The sequence below is a fragment of the Bombus huntii genome, chromosome 1 (genome assembly GCF_024542735.1).
Source record: "Bombus huntii isolate Logan2020A chromosome 1, iyBomHunt1.1, whole genome shotgun sequence".
In the NCBI taxonomy this organism is placed as follows: Eukaryota; Metazoa; Arthropoda; class Insecta; order Hymenoptera; family Apidae; genus Bombus; species Bombus huntii.
The window spans coordinates 8,391,972-8,415,647 of NC_066238.1; the positions used below are offsets into that span (position 1 = coordinate 8,391,972).

General features: G+C 45.1%; 3 protein-coding genes across 4 annotated transcripts in view; 1 reads left to right on the plus strand and 2 right to left on the minus strand.

Moving 5' to 3' along the window:
* Nucleotides 1-23,676, plus strand: part of LOC126867785 (TSC22 domain family protein 1) — a 203,165-nt gene that overhangs the window by 33,987 nt on the left and 145,502 nt on the right. The window lies entirely within an intron of this gene.
* LOC126867840 (L-lactate dehydrogenase A-like 6A) lies at nt 3,919-13,119 on the minus strand. The gene is made up of 6 exons (XM_050622830.1): nt 11,968-13,119; nt 8,062-8,179; nt 7,794-7,967; nt 7,527-7,700; nt 7,209-7,450; nt 3,919-7,134 (listed from the first exon to the last, which is right to left on the minus strand). Exons 1-6 carry the CDS (start codon nt 12,127-12,129, stop codon nt 6,958-6,960), a joined length of 1,047 nt encoding a protein of 348 aa, XP_050478787.1. The 5' UTR covers nt 12,130-13,119; the 3' UTR covers nt 3,919-6,957.
* On the minus strand, nt 13,163-18,541 carry LOC126867877 (L-lactate dehydrogenase-like). The gene is made up of 7 exons (XM_050622920.1): nt 16,947-18,541; nt 16,804-16,873; nt 16,431-16,577; nt 16,240-16,357; nt 13,759-14,272; nt 13,560-13,683; nt 13,163-13,371 (listed from the first exon to the last, which is right to left on the minus strand). Exons 2-7 carry the CDS (start codon nt 16,861-16,863, stop codon nt 13,177-13,179), a joined length of 1,158 nt encoding a protein of 385 aa, XP_050478877.1. The 5' UTR covers nt 16,864-16,873; nt 16,947-18,541; the 3' UTR covers nt 13,163-13,176.

A 23,676-nucleotide genomic window follows, 5' to 3' on the forward strand; every position in this document is an offset into this window, starting at 1 on the left:
TTTATCTCACAAAAAGATAATGTTGTCTTCGTGAACGTATAATCCCATAATATTTCTTCCTGTAATTGTTTTTCCCCCGCGGCTACCGATCATTGCCTTAATATTAATCCGTAATCAAAAGGCTGTTACGTTCGTTATCAATAATTTTCTTTTTTAAATTCTCTCAGATACTGAAGATACTGAGATTCAGTCGAATTAATATATGGAAATATCTTCTGCATATAACATTTCTTTTACAATAATCTTGACAATAATCAAAGTTCATGACACTTAATCGCTCCGTTCAATAAGATTAATTCTAATACGTTACAGTTAATTACGGTGTTTTACGACATGATACCAAGATAATCACATTCGCCGACTTTACTGCCAATTAGTAGAGAGTCGCGTACACAGTTCCATTTGTGTCTTTCGTTAAATCGCGTCATGATAAATTAATCGATCGCATAAAGCGCGAAGTCAATCATCCAATTAGCCTCAATTTGGGATACAACGTATTTTTGCAAGGCGATCGACGAGGTTTAGCATCCGAAAACCGGACTTTGTAAATCTCCCGTGATTCGATATTGCTAATTGCATCGCAATTCGGTATCGATCCGTTGAACCGCCGTGATATCGACCGACTAATTGCGTATCCCTCGTGTGCTACGACCAAGAAATTGTAAAAATAAGTCCTTCCTTGCTTTTCCCTTTTATTTCTTTCTCCCGAACAGTACTATGGTCGCCACTCACACCGGATGTCTTGCAACCGTTAATCTCGTAATCGTTGCAACGAGCAGCGAATGAAAAGAGGGAAGAAAAAGAGGCAGCCGTTTCAATCTTAAAAGGGCAAATACAAATTGCTCCTGCGTATAATCTCGCGCAGTAACTTGGGCGGAGATCTTACAATGTTGCGTTTTTGTCGACACACCAGATTGCCTCTGAGAATGTACGTGTTCTTATGCGTTTTGCCAAAGTTATGGGATACTGAAACAAATCTTCGTTTGGATTACTACTCGAGAGAAAATTTATTCCCTGCTTGTGCCAAATATTTCAACAAAATACTAAACATATTTGCCCCGAACGTTCCTCTTATGACTGATAATTTTAGAACGTTGAATTCCTTGGGTGTTACCACATCCTATTCGTTGAAGTGTTCCTTGTTTAAGAGATAAATACTTTAATCCATTAAAAGGTAAAATACTTTGATTTTATCGAAATAAGCAACAACAAATAATCTAAAGGTCACATTTTTTTATAATCTTCACATTGAACAGAATTAAACGTAGCTTTAAGCCTGTCTTTAAGTAGGAAATTTAATTTTATAGATAATAGAATTACTTTAATTGAATAACTTGTTGATTTCTATTTTTTAACGTAATATCAAGCCAAATAAACAACATCAAATATTTCTTCGCTCATAGAACATTTATTTTATCTCTGTTTTTTACACAGCACAGTAAAACGAACGTAATTACACGTAGTCACACGCAATATTTCCTATGAAATTATCCGAAAAGACCGATAGCCTGTTACTTTGATCCGTGTTACGTTTATCCATTAAACACGGGTGGTCGCAGTTGGATGAGCGCAGTGTTAAAAGGTGCATTCACGCGTGCAAAAGAAATAGAGAACTGAAAGAGAAAGGGTGTAGATCGTCGGTGAACTCAACAAGTGATTCCCCGTAACTATAAATAAATGCCGGAGGAACGGGTTCGCTCGCTCGTAAATCTGAAATCGGGGCATAATCGGCGTACAATCTGGAATCTAGCACGGATCGAGGCTCCGTGGCTCGCGATCCACCGCGCGTGCATTCTCGATTACGTTTTATCCGCCGGCTTACCGTCGACGGTAAAGCTGGATCTGACTATTCACGATCGGTAATCCAGGATTCTGCCATAAATCAGCTACCTCGTCTAACAGCCGTATACCGGTCTCGCGTAGAGAAATTATTCCGCTGGAATTACAACCCCTAGTCTTATTATCTTGGCTGTGTTGACCTCTTCGAGACAGCAATTTCACGAGTATGCGATCCACGCAGGTTATAAACACCGTTCGTCGATGAGTTTGCAAAGAACCATGATCGAGAAGGAGGAAGCGTACATGCGTGGATGTGTTATCGCTTAGCTAGTAGGAGATAAGTACTCCCGACTGATACGGTCAAGACAATTTCATATCAGTTTGGAAATTTAAAATGAAATCATTGCTGCATTTGTTTTTATGGAAAATTATAACAACGATTAAGCAGTTCGTGAAGGGGAATCGTTATCGTTAGTCGAAGTATTCTGTAATTTCTGTATTGTAAAAACCCAGTTATCATTGAACTCCGATTGATCATTACAAAAGGTCCTAAGTATATCTCCTTGTGCTATCTCAAGCACAACCTTCAGACTTTAGCAATAGCTTTTTGCCCATCGTTATAAAGTTCAATAACACGATGAGGAAAGAGTAGCCTGGCTATGTTGAACAAAGTGCTTTTGTATTTCTTCATCGGTTAAAGGTTAGGATAAAGAAACATTTTTCCATTATATGAATTAATCGGCTATCTTTTGCGGCTGGAATTAGGTCTTTTTCTACGATTTTGATAGATTCGAAGTCGGGATCCGACTCTAGACGGTCACGTATCGTATTAAGGGATGCAACCGCGTTCATCTCGTACATACGACGCATTATTGCAGAAGGTAATTACTTTCGCGAACGTGTATCTATAGGGATTCGATTAGTTGGCTGTTTTTGTCCAATTGCTTACCGAGGGATTATACAATCCCTGAAATCCACGTTGGTTAACTCAGTCGTCGTCAGATTGGTAATCTATGAAATATCCACACCTAATATTAGGTTCTCTTATCTCTCGACATAGTTCCTAACATGTAATTGAAAAGTAATCAAGCTTTTACAATCTCAGATTTGCTTATCTTTCTTAAAATATGATTGAAACGTCATAAAGCTTTAGCGACTTATACCCGCGACGTATCGACGTATCGTATCGCACTTTTTGTTTAAATTCGAGGCAAGTGCGAACTATTTAACAATTCGATACGATACGAGAAGCCCCTTCTAATAAATCTTAATTAATTTCGCGATAGAGAACCCGACTGCTGTATGCGATTAAAAATATCATGGGTAACCGGTCGCGAATAATTTTCCGCGTGGTCCCGCGTGCTCGTTCGAGTTTATCGCGCAGACAAGTGTAACGAGAAACGAGTTTCGCGTCCGCCACGGCCGAAACACGAGAGCACGACTCGAGACAGGGATCGGTTTCGGACAATCGACCAGTATTGGCGTGATTTTGTGCCATTAATCTTCTCTCGACAATTAACTGGCTGCAGGGCTAACGCAATGGCCGGCTATTAATTACAATCAACGCTATCTTACGCACGCGGTACCGATACGACGTTTAATCTCGCGTCCGGAAACCTTCGCTGGCCGAATTCATATCAAGTTCCCTGTTCTAATCTTGCAAAATGGAATGGCTATTAAAAAATTTCGAAATTATACGAAGATACTGGTGATTGATCATTGGCTTGTTTCATGATCGATTACGCTCGATAAAGTGACGTTCTGAAAAAAGTCACTGGAGAAAGGGAACAAAAATTCTGGAACGAAGAGAAAAGTTTCCATAAGTCACCTGAGGCAGTGGGTTTATCTGGGTTCTCGTTGTACCCGACAGATGCCGTCGTTATGAAGATTTTTTTGAAAGATTTTTACGACAAGATTTTCAGATCAATTTCTATTGATATTAAACATATTATTTTATGTCCATTGATATTACTTAATATTTTATGTCAAATTACTGGAATAATCTTGATCTAGGAATTTATTCTTGGAGCAAATAAAGTTTGAATTTAAATTGATGTTTTATATCTTGATGACACGAATAAGTAATAAATAGTCGTATCGAGATTCGCTCAGATCAAGCAGGTCCTTCGAGAGGACAGGCCGAGATATTAAACGATTACTTAGAATATTTGTCACAGGGCGTGCACAGGGTACATAAATGTCGCAGTTATTATGAATTACGGTTCGATTTCTGTGCGATCCGATGCCATATATTTGATTTAATGAGGTAACAAGTGCACCGAGACCTATAGCAAGAACCCGAACAGGTGATTAATCGCACCCTGATTTCTACCTGAGAGCTTTGCCTGGACGCATCCTACTTTGTTTAAAGTGACATCTATTTCAGAGTAACAGAGTCCCTGTTCGTTAAACCTTAACTGGGTATTGGAACCTAACCATCTTATATTCTTCTCCATTGACAGTATATTAATCTTATATGTATTAGCATACGTTATGCTTCTGTATCGTTAGCTAGCCTAGCCTATCCATTAATCCTTTCACGTTTATGAACGAGAAACCTCGCGATGGCTTGGACGAGATATCTTGCGTGCTTTTCACCGAGACGTGACATATCTTATCCACAAATCCGAGCAAAAGTTGGCCCGTGAGTCATTTGATTAGATGCGAAGGAAGTGGTTATGTTACGTGCTATAATTTTAGACATGCAACTACGCATATATCTTTATTTATTTTGCATAAATGTCAGGTAATAGACACGTGACGTAATTGGCTTTTCTTGTACAGTCAACAGAATCAACGCGCCTTATTATTGCAGAGCTTTTAATACACCAACGCAGAGAGAAAATACAACCATACTTGTCTCGAAAGAAACAAAACTTATAAGTATCATGGTTCCCAGAAAATGTATTCAGAACATAAACGAACTAAATATCAGAGGCCTAAGTTCTCAGCAAGAACCAAATTTTCGTTACCATTTCCCGAAGCTATCAACTTTTTGTCCAGCTATCGATTTAGATCCCTTGTTTTTTACGAGGAGATTAGTCACGCGCGTAGAATCCTGCGGGCGGCCGAACTGTCCGGTCGATTGATTCACGGGTTTGGCAATGGACCGGGAACCAGGAAGGATAAGGTAGTAAAAAGTGTGGGAAGAAAGCAGAAGAAGAACGAAGGACGAAGATGGAAGTACGCATCGAGACGGGAGGGGAGCAGAGAAAAGTTCCCTCTGTTAATGTGCGTCAGGGGTGAAGAGATCGGAGGTGCTCTTGGGTCCGTTGATTAGCGGATATCTTAATTACTGATTGGCCGCACGGACTAATTAAATCGTAACTCAATCAAGGACCGACCTGGCCCCCACGCTCCGTCGTGTACCGCTGCGGTTTTACGACGTCGACCGAATGCTTTAAGATCTGCCGTGCTTGCATACGTGTCGTGATCGCTGCATAAATGATCCGAACGCATCGGATATTGCACTACAAGAGGGGAGCCAGACAGTGTTCCATCGGCCTCTGGCCACTCTCCGTTCGTTCTTCCTTTTTACTCCTACACGTGTTCCTTTTTCTCCTTGTGACGCGGCGGCCGGGCCACCTCCGCTCATGGTGAACCGAACCCGCTGCTCGAACCGGCGGGGCATTATGTCGGAGCGAAATAAAAAGTACAGTAATTAGTAGTACCTACCGCGGTGTTTCGCTGGTGAACGATGTCCTCGGGAACCTCCTTCTTTTTCGCTCGTATTCCGACACCGAGAGGATTATGAATTTTCCTCGCCAAATTACTTCCCAAACGTTGCTGATTGGAAAGTTCATAGAGGAATATATTCGATATTTGTTTCATTTTTATACACTTCGAACAAGAAACTGAATGATAACGAAGATTAGCGATGGTAGGCGAAAAGTAGGGAAATAGACGACTTGATGTTGACAAGGGAAGACATGGAGGAACAGAATCGTGTTATTAGGTTTGCGATATAAATTACGTGCTCGAGACTCGTCATCGAGATAATACAGAAAAATGGCTTCGCCTGAGAAGAAGCCGGTGCGTCGGAGATGAAGACGTTGCCGTACTCCCCGTCGTTATTGGTGTGGCTTCCAGCCGCAGGAAACCCCTCGTAGCCTCTCTTTCCCTCTCATTTTTCCTCTCTCTCTCTCGTAACGCACATTCGTTAGCATGTATAATGAATCACCGGTGTGTCCCCGTGCTCCTGTTGCGAGAGAACGACGAAGAATTTGCTGGTGGTTGGTCGTCGCGACGACAACGAGCCGCGTTTACATTATAAGCCTCTCTTCGCTATACGGTTCCTTGCTCATTTCGAGAATATGAATCCAGAAAGAGGATGAACAGCCATTAAAAGCAGCAGGCATCGGCATTGCCGCGATCGCGTCTCTGTTTCACGCGCTTTTTCCACCGGAGTTGGCCGGTTTGCTCGACGAAATTTCGCTCTGTAATCGAGGTAATGAATCACCGTCGATTATTTCGTACGAAGCTTATACCGGCAACAACGATGTTTCGCTGAATTCCATGAATAAATTTCTTCTTCTGGCAGTCCGTAGCGTAAGTAGGAACCGTTGTCGGATTCATTATTGAACACGGGTATCTTTATTCCTTTGGAAACGACTTTATCGAATTGTGGGGTACGACGGTAGCGTCGAGGATCGTCGACGCGAGAACTTGTTGACTAATGCCGCTGCTGACAAAGACAAAAGGCCGGTATCGGCGAAAGCGAATTTTATAAAAGATTGCTGTATCGTTGACCATCGCGTCTTCGAAACTGGCGTTCTTTGTGTTTGTAATAGCGATCGTTTTATCACGACCGGTCGCCGGTGGCGGGACGGTTAACCGCTTCGTACGTCCGCCAATTAATTATCCCTGGTCTACATTAATCTTGGCAAATTGGCCGAAATCGGCCGAGTGGCGTGCGCGTGCAATTTATAGCGCCTCCCCTATTCATCGGTTGCCGAAGAAAAAGAAAAGAAATTCGGTTTGTAAAACAAACTGGCTGTGCTTCTTAAGCATGGATTCTGCCACCGAACTCTCATCTCACTGCTGGTTTTTGTGTAATTTAATCAATACAACATTGTTCTTTCGCGTCACGAATGAACTTTTAGAATTATGGACTTCCCAACGAATGCACGAGTCGACGAAAGTGATGAAAACGTTTGTACTTGGTGAGATCGTAAAGATTCACTCCAAAGTATGAAGAATTGATTTTTGAGTTTCGTAAATGGCTCTGCACGAGGCCTCCGTAAGTTCTTGCTCCTCCGGTGTGTACGGATGACGAAGAAGCGTTTGTATGCCATTTCTGCCGACTATACAGGGCAGTGACATGTAGACATCTTTCTCCAGACCGTGTCTACAACCCTGGAAAAGATTGATAACTAACTATCACGCGTTAAAACGGAAGAAAAAAGTAGGAGTAAGGATTAAATCGTTACCTTTAAGTAGGTAGATACCGTCATGCAAATACAAGTATTTCGCACGATGGCATCTACGACTTCCGCCGCACAAATACCAGTACCCCAACAGCGATATCCTTTCCTCGTGATAAGATCTTTATCGGATTCGATTACTTTTGTATGTAGTTCACCCCACGATTCTGGATCCGATTTAGTACCGATATCTCTGTTGATGTCTTTCAGTTTAATGCCCATGACTGTCACGGCGGACCAGATGGGTACTGTTCGGTGTCAACGTTTAACGCACTTTCAGAAACGATTAAACGTAACAGTGATAGTATACGGTACGCTAATTACCAGACGTGGGTCCGTTTTCACAAATTATAGAGGCCTGCACCGAGTTTGCCGAAATTCCAAGCTTCTGCGCGATGAAGTACTGAAACCTACAGCTATCCAAAAATGTGCCCAACCCCATCACACGGTGCGGTGGGAAGCCTGAGAGCTTCATGGCTGCATACGACAGTATGTCCACTGAAACACGACGTAACGTCGTTATACCACACCACGTACATGCATCGATATTAAAAAATGTAAAGTGCAACTACGAAGCCTGATAGCTTATACCTGGCGCCGTCACGATTAAAAGTATGCTGTTTGGTGCATACTTGCAGACCTTCGGGATAACGTCTTTAAAAATATTCAAATTCTGATCCATCAAAGTTGCTTCGTCATCGTCGCTCGTAGCTCTATCCCCCACGGTGATCACGCAGACCGTGGCATCTCTAGCCATGGAATAATCTGCGATGGTCCCACGGTTGATAAATCATCGCGATTTTCTTTATTAACAATCTCTCGGACACAAAAACGGCTGAAAGATGAAATTTATTTTCACCTTTGGTACCGACGATCTTCGGGTTGCCGAGGAACGCCGCCGCGTGGCTGATGTCTTCCGCCTCTGCTTTCGCCAATTCCTCGTCCGCGTCTATGAACACCACCTCCGAGGCGAGACGCTGCAACGAGCAACAGAACCGGGGATTATAAAGAGTAATTAACAGGAACTAGCCAACGGCCGGGAGTTATTACGCACTCGAAATCGTTACGCAATCAAGACCCCCGGGAATCGCATTAAGAGTACGTGGTCGCGCGCGCGATCGATCGCGCCATTCGAGCGATCCCTTAATGCGAAGGATCGTTAGGGTCTGATCATCTCTTCGTTCGAGCGAGACCGGACTATTCCGTGAGAGGAGAGGACCACTTTGTCGGCGTTCGCTCGATCACGAGTCTTCCCTTTTGCTGATGTTACGTAACACGAATTTGATGGAATTTGAGATTTTTCACGTTGTCCTGGTAATTATCTTTGGCGTTTAGCAGATTGCATCGCTAGTTTTTGCTCGGAACGTCTTGATCGAGCGATATTCGTCGGTCTGGCTGGATGAATAGTAAAGAAAGCTCCCGTTAAGCTTCCTCCTCGTATTGTGATAATTCTTCTATTGCACCGATTCTTCGTCCAAAGAAAGAGCTATTAGATGCTTCGAACGTCGAAGGAACGCGGCTGAAATAATTGATCGTGCATCAGGAACGTTCCCCGGGGCGATTACGTATTTGTCAAAATCTCGTTTCCTCTTGGTAATTGATGTTCCTCTATCGTCTAACGTCTATAATTTCGTGTAGAAATTTTTTCAGCGACACCTCGGGCATCAATCGCTGCGCGTTTTTAACTCGGTAATTTCTCTTAATCACGGTCTAATTCGTCCGGTTGAATAATAGGGTATCGGTGTGGGACGAGCACACACGTTTTCGTAGCAAATAGCCGAACCGTATACCGCGGTGCACGCTTCGTCCGCTTTCGTTTCCGCGCCAGCAGATGGACACATTTTTCTCTGACAGATGGTGCTTTCACACGTTAAGACAAACCCGCGGCTACCAACAGAAACGGCTTCTTAATATATTACGTTACGCCCTTGTGCTTCCAATCTGTTATTGTACACCGCTTAATCACCATACTTCATCAAGCATGACTTCCGCAGCATGCATAATATCGCAGCTGATGAAGTTTCCTCGCCAGCTCGTCGATGTTCCTCCCTTATGCCTTCTTTCCTCCTCTTTTTTTTCTACTTTCTCTTTTTCCTCTTCCTATCCCTCGTGTAATACCCACACGTATCGTGCGACGATATTGAGCGGTAATTAACTCACAAAAACCCTCCTCCGCCGTGTGTGTTTTGTAACGAGATTTTTAATGACGCATGACCGTGGACAACAGCGAGAGAGGGAGCGAACGTACGAGACAACCGAGACGAGGATCGCTACGAACGCATTAACGATTCCGGTGAAACGACCTGCGTCGTGTAATTTGCATTCGATCGAGTAAAACCGATGGCCGATCCTTTCCTACTTCTCGTGCAGTCTCTCATGCGGTTCTAGTTACCTAGGCCAGTCAGCGCTTCACTCTTGGCTACCCTCGTCGATTCCGCTTCAGAGAAGCGCAGCTGATCACAGGTCGCAAGGTACCGAAGGTGTGACACTCGATCCGTCATCAGGTCAGGTTTTATTATGCTTCCGCTGAATTAATTTTATTATGCAACGCTATTTTCTAGCCGATGTAGTCCACTCGTAAACATTACCATTTAAACTTACGATCATATGCGAATAATCGAACTATGTATATATTTCACTTACTTTCTCTCAATCTCCGAATCGTAACAACTGTAACTCGAAATGAAATATAGCTTCACGAGCAGGAAACTTTTCACCATCAGTACCGACCCGTGAGATGGTTTGTACGATTTAATGCGACCCGACGGACATGACACGTAACAACGGGTTGGGAAGCGACGAGAACAAGAAGAAGATGAACGTCTTATGCAAGCACTACCGAGCGAGTTGGGTGTAGCAGGCTCGTAAGGTGGACAGTAAGTCGTGGAGATGGTACTGGAACGCTGGTACCTCGCGATCATCTCGTTGATGCGATCTGCCAAGCCAGGACCGACGGAACAACCGCACGATTCACTGTCTCCGCTTCTTCTTATTCCTTCTCACTTTGCCTTCCTTGCTTCTGCTTCATCATTTTCTTTGTTATACGATATTACCCTTCGATCCATTCACCTCGTTCATCGTTGCCGTGGTATCAAACATTTCTGGTGACGTTAATGAGTTCGATGGCACTTAAGAATATCTTCGTGTAACGTTTATTACTTGGTTTCATAAGGAAAATTATAATGCAGCGTCCAAAGGAGTGCCCGTCCCGGCAACTATCATTATAGATCTTGATGACAGACTGAAATAGTAGGAAACGGGAACAGCGTGGTCACTATTAGGGACATTGTAAACGTGTATAACGTTGTTACTCTACGAGCGGAATATAACGACATTCAGACCCGCCCCTGACATTCACCATGCGCGGCCTTCATTGTTTGCCCTCGTAACGATCCACGGAAACCGAAACCTGGAATTAGTCGCCCACGTTCATTATCTCCTACCGGAATATGCTAGCGTTCCGATTACCAGACTGCCACTCCTTCCACGATTCACCCCGTTTTACCCAGGCCTTTCTCTCACCTAACGACGTCCGCGCAGTTATCACGCGCAGTGATGTATGTTTAATTCGGGTCAATCTTTCGATTAATCATTGATTCGTCGAGGAGCCAAGGACCGAACAGTAACGCAATATGAATTGCAGAAACGTGACGTAAAGTCGCACAAATTCCATTTCATAATCACATAAAAACAAAATTCAATAATGTGAATCGACTGAAGGCAAAATTGTAAATGAAAAGGTTGCGTTAACGCAACGCTGGCTCTTAATGGGTTAATCACCTGACTCACCCTCGTTAGCTATACGAGAAGAATATGAAACGTTACACTCTAGGGAACAGTGAAACGATTCGTAATGACAGCGTCATTCGCTCGACCTTGCATCGACAAAGAGGGAGGACTTTTCAATTTCGTTTAAACCACCGCTTCCGTGGACAAACGGAGGTAAAGGTCTCCACCCGCGCACGCACGAAGAAACGAGGCCCTTGGATCAGCGAATGCGATAAGGATTGGATGTCCTCGTAGACAAGTATGGATTTCAGCTTTCTTCCTCTGGCGACTAGAATAAATCAGCGCCGCGACGATCCTGCGGGGGCGTCCGACGTGTAAATGCTCGCGTTACGATCCGATAACGAGCAAAGGGAAGCACGTTCCTCGTCCTCCCTCATTCTTTCTTCGTTCTCGCTGCTTTTAAGTTCCAATCTCTCTGCCTTTTCTTGTCGCCGAATTCCGTCTTCTGGTCTTTCGTGGATCATTTGCATAATATCCCATTTGATCCCGGCACACTAACGAGCCCACATTCAGCCTTCGTCCCTCGCTTGAATGCACGTACACGAGCGCACACGCCTATCCAAGTATTTCTCCGACTCCTTGCCCTTTGTCGACCACTAGAATATATAGATCTAGTAGGTTTGCTACCGCAACGATGATTCTCCTTGGGCAAACACGAATCACGCGCGCTGGTGGACTGGCGAGGGCTTGAATGTTGTTTATAGACGATCATGCTTTTTATCGTCGCAAGGTCTTTTCGAGTGTTTGAACAACCGCTTGATTTCTTCTTTTCTTAATCCTTTTTATGTTTTACTCGTTGCTTGATCACCAATTTCTCTCGAATTGTATTAATTTTTTTTTACCGTATGTTTAATGTTCGAAGACCACGATTTCCGTTTATAAATTTTCATATTTCTATGAAGTAATAGGACATTTATTCGCTTATTCAGTCAGAGGGAAATTGAGATAGGTTAGAGATACAAAATATTCGACGAACCTTGAAGAGAATCGCGATTCCAACGGCGACACCCGTGTAACCGCTGCCGACGATGACGATTTTAACGCGATGACACTCCACGAAATCTTCCGGCTGCTTGGTGAGCAAAAACGTCGTGGTGTTCCAGACGGTATCGAGTAACTTCTTCTTGGGTACGGCCATCGTCAATGAACCTGATACTCAGGACTCAGGTGTAACATCCCGAGGATTTGATTGAACCGAAACTAGATCAGTAACCTGGAGTATCTCTGTAATACTCTATAAATTTCATCTCCATTAAGTTAAACAACGAAAGTGACAGTCAAACGTTGCATCACTCTTTAAGTCTGAAGTTGTCTATTCACAGAGCGAAACGTTGATTCGCGATAAGATCGAGATCGATTGGAAAGGAACAAAGATTATACAGTCTTTTCAGAAAACTGCTCTTTCGATTTCTCTATAGCCCAAGCTAATGACGAACGTACGAAATCGATGGACAGCTGTCGAATCGGCACAGATGGGATACGCCGTTATCGAACGTGTATGCGAATTTCAATTTCCGCTTTGCCGGTCACGTGAGAAGAGTTTTTCGTCGGACACTTGAGATCCAATTGCTCGTGGCACCGGGCTCCACATGAGCCACGAACGAATATTAAATTGCTAATTGAACACCGCGCTCCGCATGAACCACCCTTCCTTCCTCGTTCACCACTCTATTGCCGGAAATATTCGAACGGTCGTTGAGTAACTACCAAAGCTGCCCCCGATCTTCCCTCGAATGAAACAGCGAACAACGTGAAGTTATAATACAACAATGGTAATTTACAATAAATCCCAACTACGTGCGTGTGTATATATATGTGGCTGTTTGAGATACATTTTCCATCTTTCCATCGAGATACGTCGCATCTCGTGATCAACGCACGGATGATCCATCGACAAACGCCACGAATAGCTCATAATAGGACACAAACTACACCAACGACCGGTTTTTCGCGAGGGACACGATAGTTTTCTAGAAAGTCAATTCCTGTACTGTCATTTATTATGTACCCGTACAGAGAACCGGTCGCCAGGTGCGCGCGTTTGTTATTGATGAAGACGCCTTCTAAAACGCTACATCCTTCGTCTCGATCTCGCACTCCTTGCTGCGTAATTTCCGGTAGCACGCAGTCCACCGTCTCGCGATTACTCTACCACGTCCCTCTTCTTCTCTTCGCTCGTTCCTCGCTACTCCGTCTCGTGGTTTGTCTCCTGGAGAATCCCGCTTTCCCGCAGTATACTTCGAATACTGTCCGCACACGTCTGCACCGCCGACTTCTCTTGTTCGCTTAGCTTCTGTCGCACGGTACAGTACACACCCTCTCGACCGATCACACAGGGCACAGACATGTATACGTCCTTGTCCGTACCGTGAGCGCAACTCTGTGGACAATATTTTCTTTCTTTAAAAAGCATGTAACTCGGTTAGTTGGTAATACATCGACGAACATGTACTGCGAAAGTTTGCCAAGAGAAAAGTTTCGTTGAGAAGTAATGATATGCGTAAATATAATACTTTTCATAGCCATCGTAAAATTTGGAGTTTGTAGCAAGCGAGGATTTCGACTCACGAGAATGTGCGTTGACGCCGGGAGCACGACTTTGGTGTTCCTAACAATTGCATCGACGATTTCCGCCGTAGAAACAGCAACGCCCCAACAACACGATCCTTTCTTCTCCTCCAGTTGTGTGCCACTGAAACGTGCCCGCGCAAAATGAGTTTAAACGATCTCGTTCCCCTTAACGATCTCACCCGTAACGATCACTCACACGTTCTTTACGTTCTCCGAGATTTCGTACCACTTCTCAGGGTCGTCTTGTTCCCCTATTCTAGGATTTATATCCCGAAGCTTCATTCCACCCACTTGGATGCTCGACCATATAGGAACTACAAAAGATACACGGTCCAATATACGATAATAGTTCATTATTGAGTATAAAATACCAGCCATGTCTCCTTGCGCCCCGACCACCATACAAGTAACTGAACTTCGCGCCACGTTTAATCTTCTGCTCACGAAGTCTTGAAACCTCGCGCAGTCTATCAGTGTACCGATGCCAAGGACGCGATTAGAAGGAAATCCTGATAGTTTCCAGGCGATGTAGGACATCACATCGGTTGGCTGAGTAACGACCAGGATGACGGACTTACATGCGAATCTTGCTACAGCAGGTATGATTTTCTTGAAGACCTTGAAATTGTGTCTTACGTTTGGGCTTTCACCAGGTGCGGTTTCGCGAGTGCAAATTATCACCACTGCGGATTCCTTCACCATACTGAAATCTGTCAGGAAAAATTCCTGATAATTATTCAAGTAATAACGCACTTTCTTGCCATATGCAGACAAATTTCCACGTGCATTTTCGAAATAATTCCTCACTCGTTACCCGGCGAGATTCTCACTCGCATACTTTCCCCCGATCAAGTATCGTGGAATTCTGTCGAAAACAGTGGTTGTACCACGAAGAAGAACTGTCTTAAATTCGGCTAACGCGCATTCGTCGAATGCTTATGCGAAACACGTTCTACCCTAGCCGAGATAAGAATACCAAAGAAAGAATCGTTAGAAGTCGGGCATCCCTTTCTGGAAATCTCTCGCTGGAAATATCTCGTTCGGTAATAAAGCCATCGGAAGCTGTTGGAATACAAAACGCTGGAAGGGATCGAACGCACCTTTTCTCTCGTATCCGAGAGGATTCTCTCTTTTGTCTATAGAGATGCGCCGATAACCGCGTACAGTACATAACGTGGTCAAGACAAATAAGAAGCACCGATTTTAGCTAACACCTTCACGATGCATGGTGCGACCTTGTAGCGCAACCGAGATACACTCGTTGCTACGTAGAGATGACACTTGAGATAAATTAGTCGGTAAAAAGCCGAGTCTGTTCTACTTGTAGTACCGGTAATTGTTACTCTCGAATGCGGGCGAGATTAAAGGGAAACTATGTGTGCGGATGGGAAGTAAAAATTTGCGAGTAGAATATTTCAAGAACATCGCATCACAGTGTCGTGAGCATTCGAATTTACCAACGATTACAGCGTATACTCGCTAGTAAACTGTGCAAAAACGACAACTGAGAGACACCAGATCCACTCGATCGAAACATCCCGTTTAAAATTCAAAGCCGAAGATTTACGACCGCGAAATAATACAAAATGAAATCGGCTGGAAACACATGTAGCTGCAAATCGTGGCTCACGAAGTCGCGTCGTCAGACCGGTAAATTGCCAGCTCGAGACGGTGTTTCCATCGTGGACGACCGCGAGAGAGCCAAGCTTTTGTTCCCGAATTCCGGAGCAAGGTGGTATATTTTTTTTTCACGAGCGAGCCACGTTTACTGCCGGAGGCCGCGCACGGATGACAGAAGGACGCTCTGCGCGAAGAACGGAGAAAGGGGACCGAAAAAAGAGAAAAAAAAAATATGTATCGTGGAGTCGATCACGGTCGAGATAAATAAGAGTGGCACGGAATTTACGAGCTGGCTGGTGAAAAGCTCGGGGAAACGCTTGCTGTAGCGTCCTGCGTGTAAGCACGCGGCGATGTAGATGAGCAACGAGATTAAAAGACAGGGCCAGGAGAAGAGAGAAGGTTCCGGATCTCGGAACTCTGTTCGCCGTCCCGAAAATTCATTCCCCCCTTTCGGGACGGTGACCGTTCTTTCTGACCCATTGCACGTTGACAGAAAGTCTCTTGACGAACAAGTCGATGCGACGGCAGCGTCTTTTAAAAGCGGCAGTCTTGGATCGGGCCGAACGATCGCGATCGATGCTCGCCCCAAGCATCGTCAGTTAGTCGTCACGTCCACTGACACGCGGAAGAAATTACCATGCCGAGGAATTAGCTTTCGACTCCTGGTTCTTCCGCAGCGAGTAGACAAGCGACGATCGGAGTATGTACGTGAAACGTTAGTTATTCGTTTCGTTAGTTGTTCCTGTTTTAAGCGTGTAAATGTTGGATGTCTTCGTCGTCTTCGTGTCTCTGATTTAGTGTTAAACTATACATCGTATATTTTTTATGTGTCAGTATTTCATTTTTTTAAACGATAAAATAACTAAATCGATCGATAAGTCCTACAACTTTTTTTTACCGATGGCCAAAGGAAGTACACTGTTCAAAACAATTGCAAAAGGAATAGCAAGGAACGAGTACCTCGTTATTCAATTTCAATTTCCATGAAAGTATTCATCAAAATCCATCAGATTAAGATACATATAATATGTAATACGTATATGAGACTGTCAAGTACCTGATGTGCCAGTTACTAGAGGACACCCCAGGAAAGCTCCAACGTGCTGAATATCCTCGGCCTCGGCGGAAGCCTTGTTCGAGTCGTGATCGATCAGGCAGACCTCGCTGGCCATTCTCTAAAAATCACGGGGAATCAGACGGTTGATCGAGCGTCGCGGTCCGCGCGGCTCGCTCCGCACTGATACTAACTCTCATCAAGATCGCGATAGCGCAGGCAATTCCAATCTTTCCTACGCCGATGATGGACACTTTGACGCGATGCGGATAAACGTCACAGGGACCAAGCTGGGTCGTTATCAACGCGTTCTTCGTGGTGGTCGTGATCGGCAGCTCTTCCTGTAACCAGATCTATAGTTGAATAACCCGAACAACGTAAAAATAGCGTAATAAGAGACGGTGTAAATAATTGTAGATAGCAAGGTGAATTTTAACAAATAATCCTTGTAATTGCAATTTTCTATTATATTTCTATTTATAGAGTCGATCAGTGCAGCTTCTAAACGATCGAATTAACAACCACATTGTATCAAAGACTCTATAAGGAACATATTCAGAGACTTACATCTTCGCATTCTTCCCTCTCCGTTTCAGCTTCGCTCTTGGCAACTTCCGCGTCATCCATTTTGCGAGACCTGAAATCGTGAGCGTTTAATTCGCCTGTTTCATTGGCGCGATTCGATGGTCGAATATAAGCTTTGCATTTACCGGTTAGCCAGCTAATTGGGTGCAAGTAGAGTCGTTCCACGAGTCCAGTTGCCAGCTACTCCATCCACGTTATCGTTATTCGCAAGATCACCGAGGTGGTCGCTGTTCCTTAACGTTCTCGTGGTCAGAAGGGTAAAACGGCAGGTAGAGAAAGGTCGTCGTCTGGTTCTTATGCAGATCCGGATCAACCTACGCAATAACGACGTTCGAGCAGAGCCTCCCGCTCTCAGGTATTTCAGACTAATCGTGCTCCCCGTTACGAGAAACTCTTCGTGGAGAAAGAACTCTTCGCGGGAAACTACAGAGAATAACGACGGAAGTTATCCGCGCTCCTCGCTGTAAATTAGCCGCAGGTAGTCGCCCCAGGAGCGCAGGTACATCGCGCCGGATTGTTCATATATTTCTGCCCGATACCCACGCGCATCGATGTAAAATACCTTATTTTCGTGCATCAATCGCGGAACCACGGTCCCCCTGCGTCTTTATTTACCGGCACCGAACAGCGATACGTTTCGAATAGGTGTATATTGGCAGGTTGTAAAAGCTGTGCCGTCAGCTTTTTATTATCGATCTTTAACCAACGTACATTCCATTTGGAATGTTGACTGGTTTAACGTATGTTTGTGCTTAATGAAAATTACGACTTTGAGGGAATAGTAAGTACTGTAAAATTATGGTCAAAGTTAAGCTAATAAAGAAATCTACGTGTTTCTAAATATTAAAACATATTGCTATGTATACAGTAGGGCTTAGAATTTATACGATTTTGTCAAGAGACAAGCAGTTCATGTAGCTGAAGTTTATATATCCGGAGTACATTGATTCTCCAACGTATGATTTTCCGTTCATATGATCGGTATTTATGTCCAAATAAATAGATTCAATTAGCGGAAATTCATTTTATCCAGCAGTAATTAAATAGCTCGAATAATTATGACACGTTGATCAATTCGGTTTGTACATTTTATTATCAATACGATAAACATCGATACGATACACAATATGAATCGATAAATCAATCGTCCACTACCAAGAATCTCCTCCTTAATCCAACATTCTCGCGCTTCCAGCTTGGAACGGACGACACCTGAAGTTCATCAGACACTTCTCGCGTAAGCGTACAGTTTACACATGCGAGCAATTCGCGTGGACTCGATTCGCCGGTGAACAAAGAGTGACCGAACTCTTGGCGCGAGGCTTTCTCATTTACCTTGGACCCCTTCGATAAATTACGCCCCCTGTTTGCTCGGAGCAGCGGCAGCCGAGGCGTTCCCAGTAGTTGGAGCGTCGCGGGACCTTAACACACATTCGAAGATGGATCTTCCTCTCGGTGGAGAAAGAAAGAGGAGGAGGAAGAAGAAATCGAAGAAAAAGAACGGGAAGAGGAAGGAGCTGGTGGCTTTTTTTCGAACGTGGTCCTCGCGAGGGAGCGCCAGGCTACGCGGCTGCTGTTGCTTCTGCTGCCGTAGCAGCTACACTCCGGACACATTCAATTTTAACGTTAATAATCACCGGGAAAAATGACGGGCTTAAATGCGGCCATTCATCAGGGACGATCGATATTGCGAATGCGGCTTAACGACGGAGAGATAACATCGAACGTCCCGGTTCAGAGTTATTGAATCGCGTCAAATAATATACGAGCCAATAATGTATGAATAGTCCTGCAATTATGGACCCGCGATCGTATCTAAGGGCGCGTTGTAATTTAGTAATCGTTCATTCTTGCCGACGATTCGACGAATATCGGAGCAGCTCGATTTCTGTAAATGTTTTCTTTATTTTTTAAACGCCATCGTCCACCGTGTGACAATACCGATATCTGATAACTTCGAGTGAGTTTCTTACATAAGAATGTGCTGTAACAGTTTTATCTTTCCACGATCAGTGGATTTTCCAATAATCCGTTATCACGAATTATTGTAATTGGATAATGCGTACTGTGTGTTTCTTTCGAGGTCAACGATACACGGGATCGCTCGTGATACTAGTTAAAATCGATGTCTATCGATTAAACGATCGACCAGAAATACTGAAGCGGGGATGTAATTTAAAGTTGGATGTTTATAGTTAAGCGCGGCTAGTGGGAGCAGAACGACCCGCACCTAGATAATTAATTCCCCACTTTAATTAATCATCCGCACGATTTTATCGCGCTGGGTCAAATAACAAAGATAGCGTAAGAGTCAATATTTTATCGGTTATCACGTTCGTTGTGCCGCTTGATTTACTATCGCGGATCTATCTGTTCCAATTAACGAAACGACCGACCGTCTATGGCTAATTTCCAGTCTGTCTCGACGATCCAGCTACGTGTAGAATCACGATCCGCGTTTATAGCGTTCGTCTTTAAAGAAAGACACGGAAAAATAAAAGAAGACGAAAGCAGAGGAAAGAATCGTGAGCAACAATAACCGCGCATCGCCGCGGGCGCTTATGATTAATTGGCGTGGAACTAGCGAACGCTTTTTTAATTAACCATCTCCACGAAACGTGACAGCGGGAGAGCTGGAATCGGCCGCGATAAAAGCGCGATCGGTCGATAACGATGTCTCTTCGGAGCGCGGAGCAAGATTCAGCTGAGCGAACGGTGCAAACGATTCGCCTTCTCGAGATAGTCCTTGAAGGTTGGTCGTAAGCAACCGATCTTCTGGTACTCGGGTCCAGTCAACCGATCCAGACACTGGCTCGCGCATGCCTCTGGTGCACAATGCTTGGTAGTACTGCAGCTGATACAAGTATGTTCGCCGTGCAACCGGAATTTTAATTGGCTATTTGTTTGTCCGCTACACTTCGCGGCGCTGCTATTGTCCGGCCTGCCGGAGAAGAACGATCACCGTTTCTTCCCTTCCCTTTTCTCCGTTCCTCTTCCTCTCTCGTTTGGTTTGCTTTTCACCGACGCGGTATTAATCCGACTCGAGGAAAGTCTTCTCTTCGGTGAGAGCCCAATCTATCTTTCTTCCTTCGTTCTCTTCGGGTCCCTCCGCGCGATGACTCTTTTTGTTTCGAAGTGCTGCTCGCGTCTAGGCCGCGCCATGGCTAGCGCCTCGAGTGAGGTACGATTTTTCGATGCCTCCCTCCCCCGTTTGAAACGATCCAAGCAAGATTAAGACCGGATGAAATTGCAGTTATTACCGGCCGGAGACCGGACGAGGGCCTGCATGTATAATCCCGCATCACAATACGTATCGTTTCGCGGTACCACTTATCGAGTCATTAAGCGTTATGCGGTGTAATTGCGCGCTTTTTACCGAACCGTTGCGTTGGTACCACGACGGACATTAATCATCGATACGATCTTCTTTCGACGCCGCCATTGCGAATGTCTCAATTTACTCGGCACTGACTACGGCGTGAACGCGTCCCGACTTCTCTCCGTTCGTCCACCACGGATTTATCTCCGTCGAATCTAATTTCGCCTGCTGCCGCCTGCGCGGCGAAATACGAATTTAATTCACCCGACCACCCCGTCCCGGTCGGGGTATTCTGCTCGGTAACGCGCCCTAATAAATTAGCAAGCGACAGGTCCGCGATTCGGTTTAATCGCCGGCGCAAGAACCGACACGGACCGCTTGTCCGTCTGGACCGCGTGCACGCGAGCGCGCGAGAGACCGACCACTTGCCCGAAGCGGCCAGAAAGAACGCTCTCTGTACTTTTTTGCACGCTCCGCGGAACTTATTCCAATTAAAATCGTACCTCTATTTTAGGTCAGCCTCCGGTTCGGCTTCGAATTAAACGGCCGCACCCGGTCCACCCGGAGAAACCCGCCACCATCTCCCAAATAAGCAACCAAACTCGAAGTTCGTCGCTTACCTAAGTACAATATCTCGTGATCGTGACCAAACTTCGTTCTTTTATTAGCTCGATTTTTACTCTTCAGTTGTTAAGGGCGAGTGCATGGCAGATGAATGGTAAGATGAAGTATGTAGAAACGGGGTTTGCCTCGATCCATTTTGGATAAATTATGAACTTTTACTTTTACTTCGAACTCTTTCTGAGCATTCTTTTCGAATTTTTGAGAAGAAATTAAACAATAGCGCGGAACATCCCAACTCTCGATATATAGGTAAATTCAAAAAGAATCTCGTAACAAAGCTACGAATATTTTAATACGTAAACTCGCATGTCATAAACATTCCCGCCCACGAATCACGAAGAAACTACCAATTACAAGAACACGGTGAAACATGAAAAAACCGCGAGTCGTAAAAACCCGCCATCATAAAAACCTCAACCTACCGCTTGTATAACATCAGATACATCAGTCGAAGCTCGATGCAAAAGTGAAACAACTTCGTAAAAGCAACCGTTACGACCAATCGGATAACGTCCCTGACGCCGCGCGTGCACGCGTGTCCGTCTCAGAGACAGAGGAGAAAAAACTACATCGTAAGATCCACTCACAGGGACTTTCTCGAAGAGCATCCCTCGGCTAGAACTCGGACGCGTATTCAGACGGTTGTTCGGCCATAATTGCAACGTTTACCTCGTTACTAAAAATCGGTCCGCGTTCTTTCGATCTTCCTCCGCGACGGGGACCTTGAAGCACAGTCGTAGGAGGTCGGGACTAGCACCGACGACCCCTGTGGCTCGCTGAAATATCGCGCGGACGACGTGGTTCGTTTCGATATTTCTGGCCCCGGGGCCTCGATGAGCGGTGAGACTCTTCGAAGAGATCGTAGGGGCCGAAGGGTGGAGGGCGCGACGAGGGTGGAGGAGGGCGGCGAAGAGAGACCTCTCGTTTTATTACACCGTATCGGGAAGGGGCGAGGCCGATGCGCAATTGTTTATGCCCGTGTCCCGCCCTATCGGACGCATCGGATACACTCTCGAATACCTACCACGTATACGCGCTCTCAACTAAACGAAACGTGCTGGCGTGATGCGTGGTACACGCACAGAAATGCCCTCGTGTTCCTCCTTCTCGCCAACCCCTTGCCCGATCCATCTCTTTGTTTCTTCGTTCGGGCTAAGATTATTAATGGCGAGGGTCCTGGCTCTCTTCGGCCTACCCCCGAGTGTCAGTTCCTTGACAATGACGAAGTTTGCACCTCGGGCCCACCTCTTCGCCCCGTCCAAAGATCGTATGCTACACGCGTCGCCCGTCTTTGTGCCTCGTTTTTGTCCTCGTTCGTTTGTACCAGCCTTTTCAGACGAGGTGTCTTAATGCGATTGCGTATGTTTGGATACGTTGGGGATAACGGCACTGATCATGAACGATGTGCATATATAATGGAATATATTTGGCTCTTTCCGAGATATCGCGAGAAATCTAGGATACAATGTTCGTTCGGAGTTAGCACGGTAACGGAATAGGGTCAAGGAACAATTCTACGTTGAAATTGTCAGAATGCACGAAATGATCAACTTGAAATCTTTCGTAGTGATTTTATAAATCTATAACATTGGCGCGATTTCGATGATACTAAAATATATATATTGATAAGACGTTGCGTTAGGTATTTTTTCATATATTTTTATAACATTTTAATTTCTTTCGTATGGATTTTATAGGCCGGTTACCGATAGTTCTAACATTAAATCGCTCGAAACCCGATATTCCAATATCCCAAGAAATGCGCACGTGTAGCTTGCATTCAGGAGGAGTTGCGTAACAGCGTTCACGTTCGACAGGCTTAACGAGCTCCGCGAGACTCTCGTTTCGCCTAGGTTCGATTATGTCCGCGGCAACGCTGCCCGAAGTGGATGAATTTATTTCCTGAAGTAATTGCACGGTCACGGCTGCTGTAGCGAAACGACTAGAAGCGCGGCGTTACAATGGCAAAGCAAACAGAGTGGCAATAACAAGTCTCATTATTTATGAGAATAACTGTACGTTAAAGGCCAGACAAGGCGTCGAACCGAACGCGCTAATAAAAGCGTTATAATGGACAGGTAAATAGACTCGGTGAGCGCTGATTATGCACCAGTTCGACTTCTATATAGCTCTGGCTAAAAACGATGATAGAAGACCAAGGGAATGGGCGGCAGGTGTTTCTAAACGATCCACGTACGATTCAGAGCGCTTAGACGTGCAGCTGTTCCTCGGGTTATATCTGATCACCGAGTGGACTGATTTCGACTCGATAGTCATCTAGCAACTTATCCTCGAACCACCCCTCCTTTATATCAAAACGACCGTAATCTCGCGTCCGTTTCCTCGTCGAGACCTCCCAGGTCAAACGGTTTCGTGCGAAATGTAGAAACACAGCAGGATCGTTCCTTGGAATAAAGACGTAAAGCGTTGGTCGCTAAGAGAAGAGTAGCCTCGGTTGTTAGCGGAACGAATCTAGATTCCATCGGAACGGCGCGGGTAATTGGCGCGATAGAAGTGTCTGACAGGGGCGAACGAGCCGATGAAAGACTAGGAACTGCAATGGTGTTCTCGTGGCGATAATTAATACCGCGATTCGAGAATATGGCGCGCGATGGCGAAGGCGGAGGATGGAACGAGAAAGGCAGGAAGGGAAGGTGAAAAGTGCGGTAGGAGGTGACGGTGAGACGGACGATCGGCGCGCAACGAAGAAGGTGTATGTACGGAGGAGAGCTGATAAAATCGCGCGAGCGAGAACACTCGGGTATCTCTCGGTATTCGCCGGCGCCGCCGTCGCGGTACCCACCGCGTTCTGTAACATCGAGCATCTCCGTTTCTCTCGCTTTTATTCGTCCTTCCTCTCCGATCCATCTCCGCACCAGCCGTTTCTCCTCTCTCGCTTCCAGGTTGTGTTT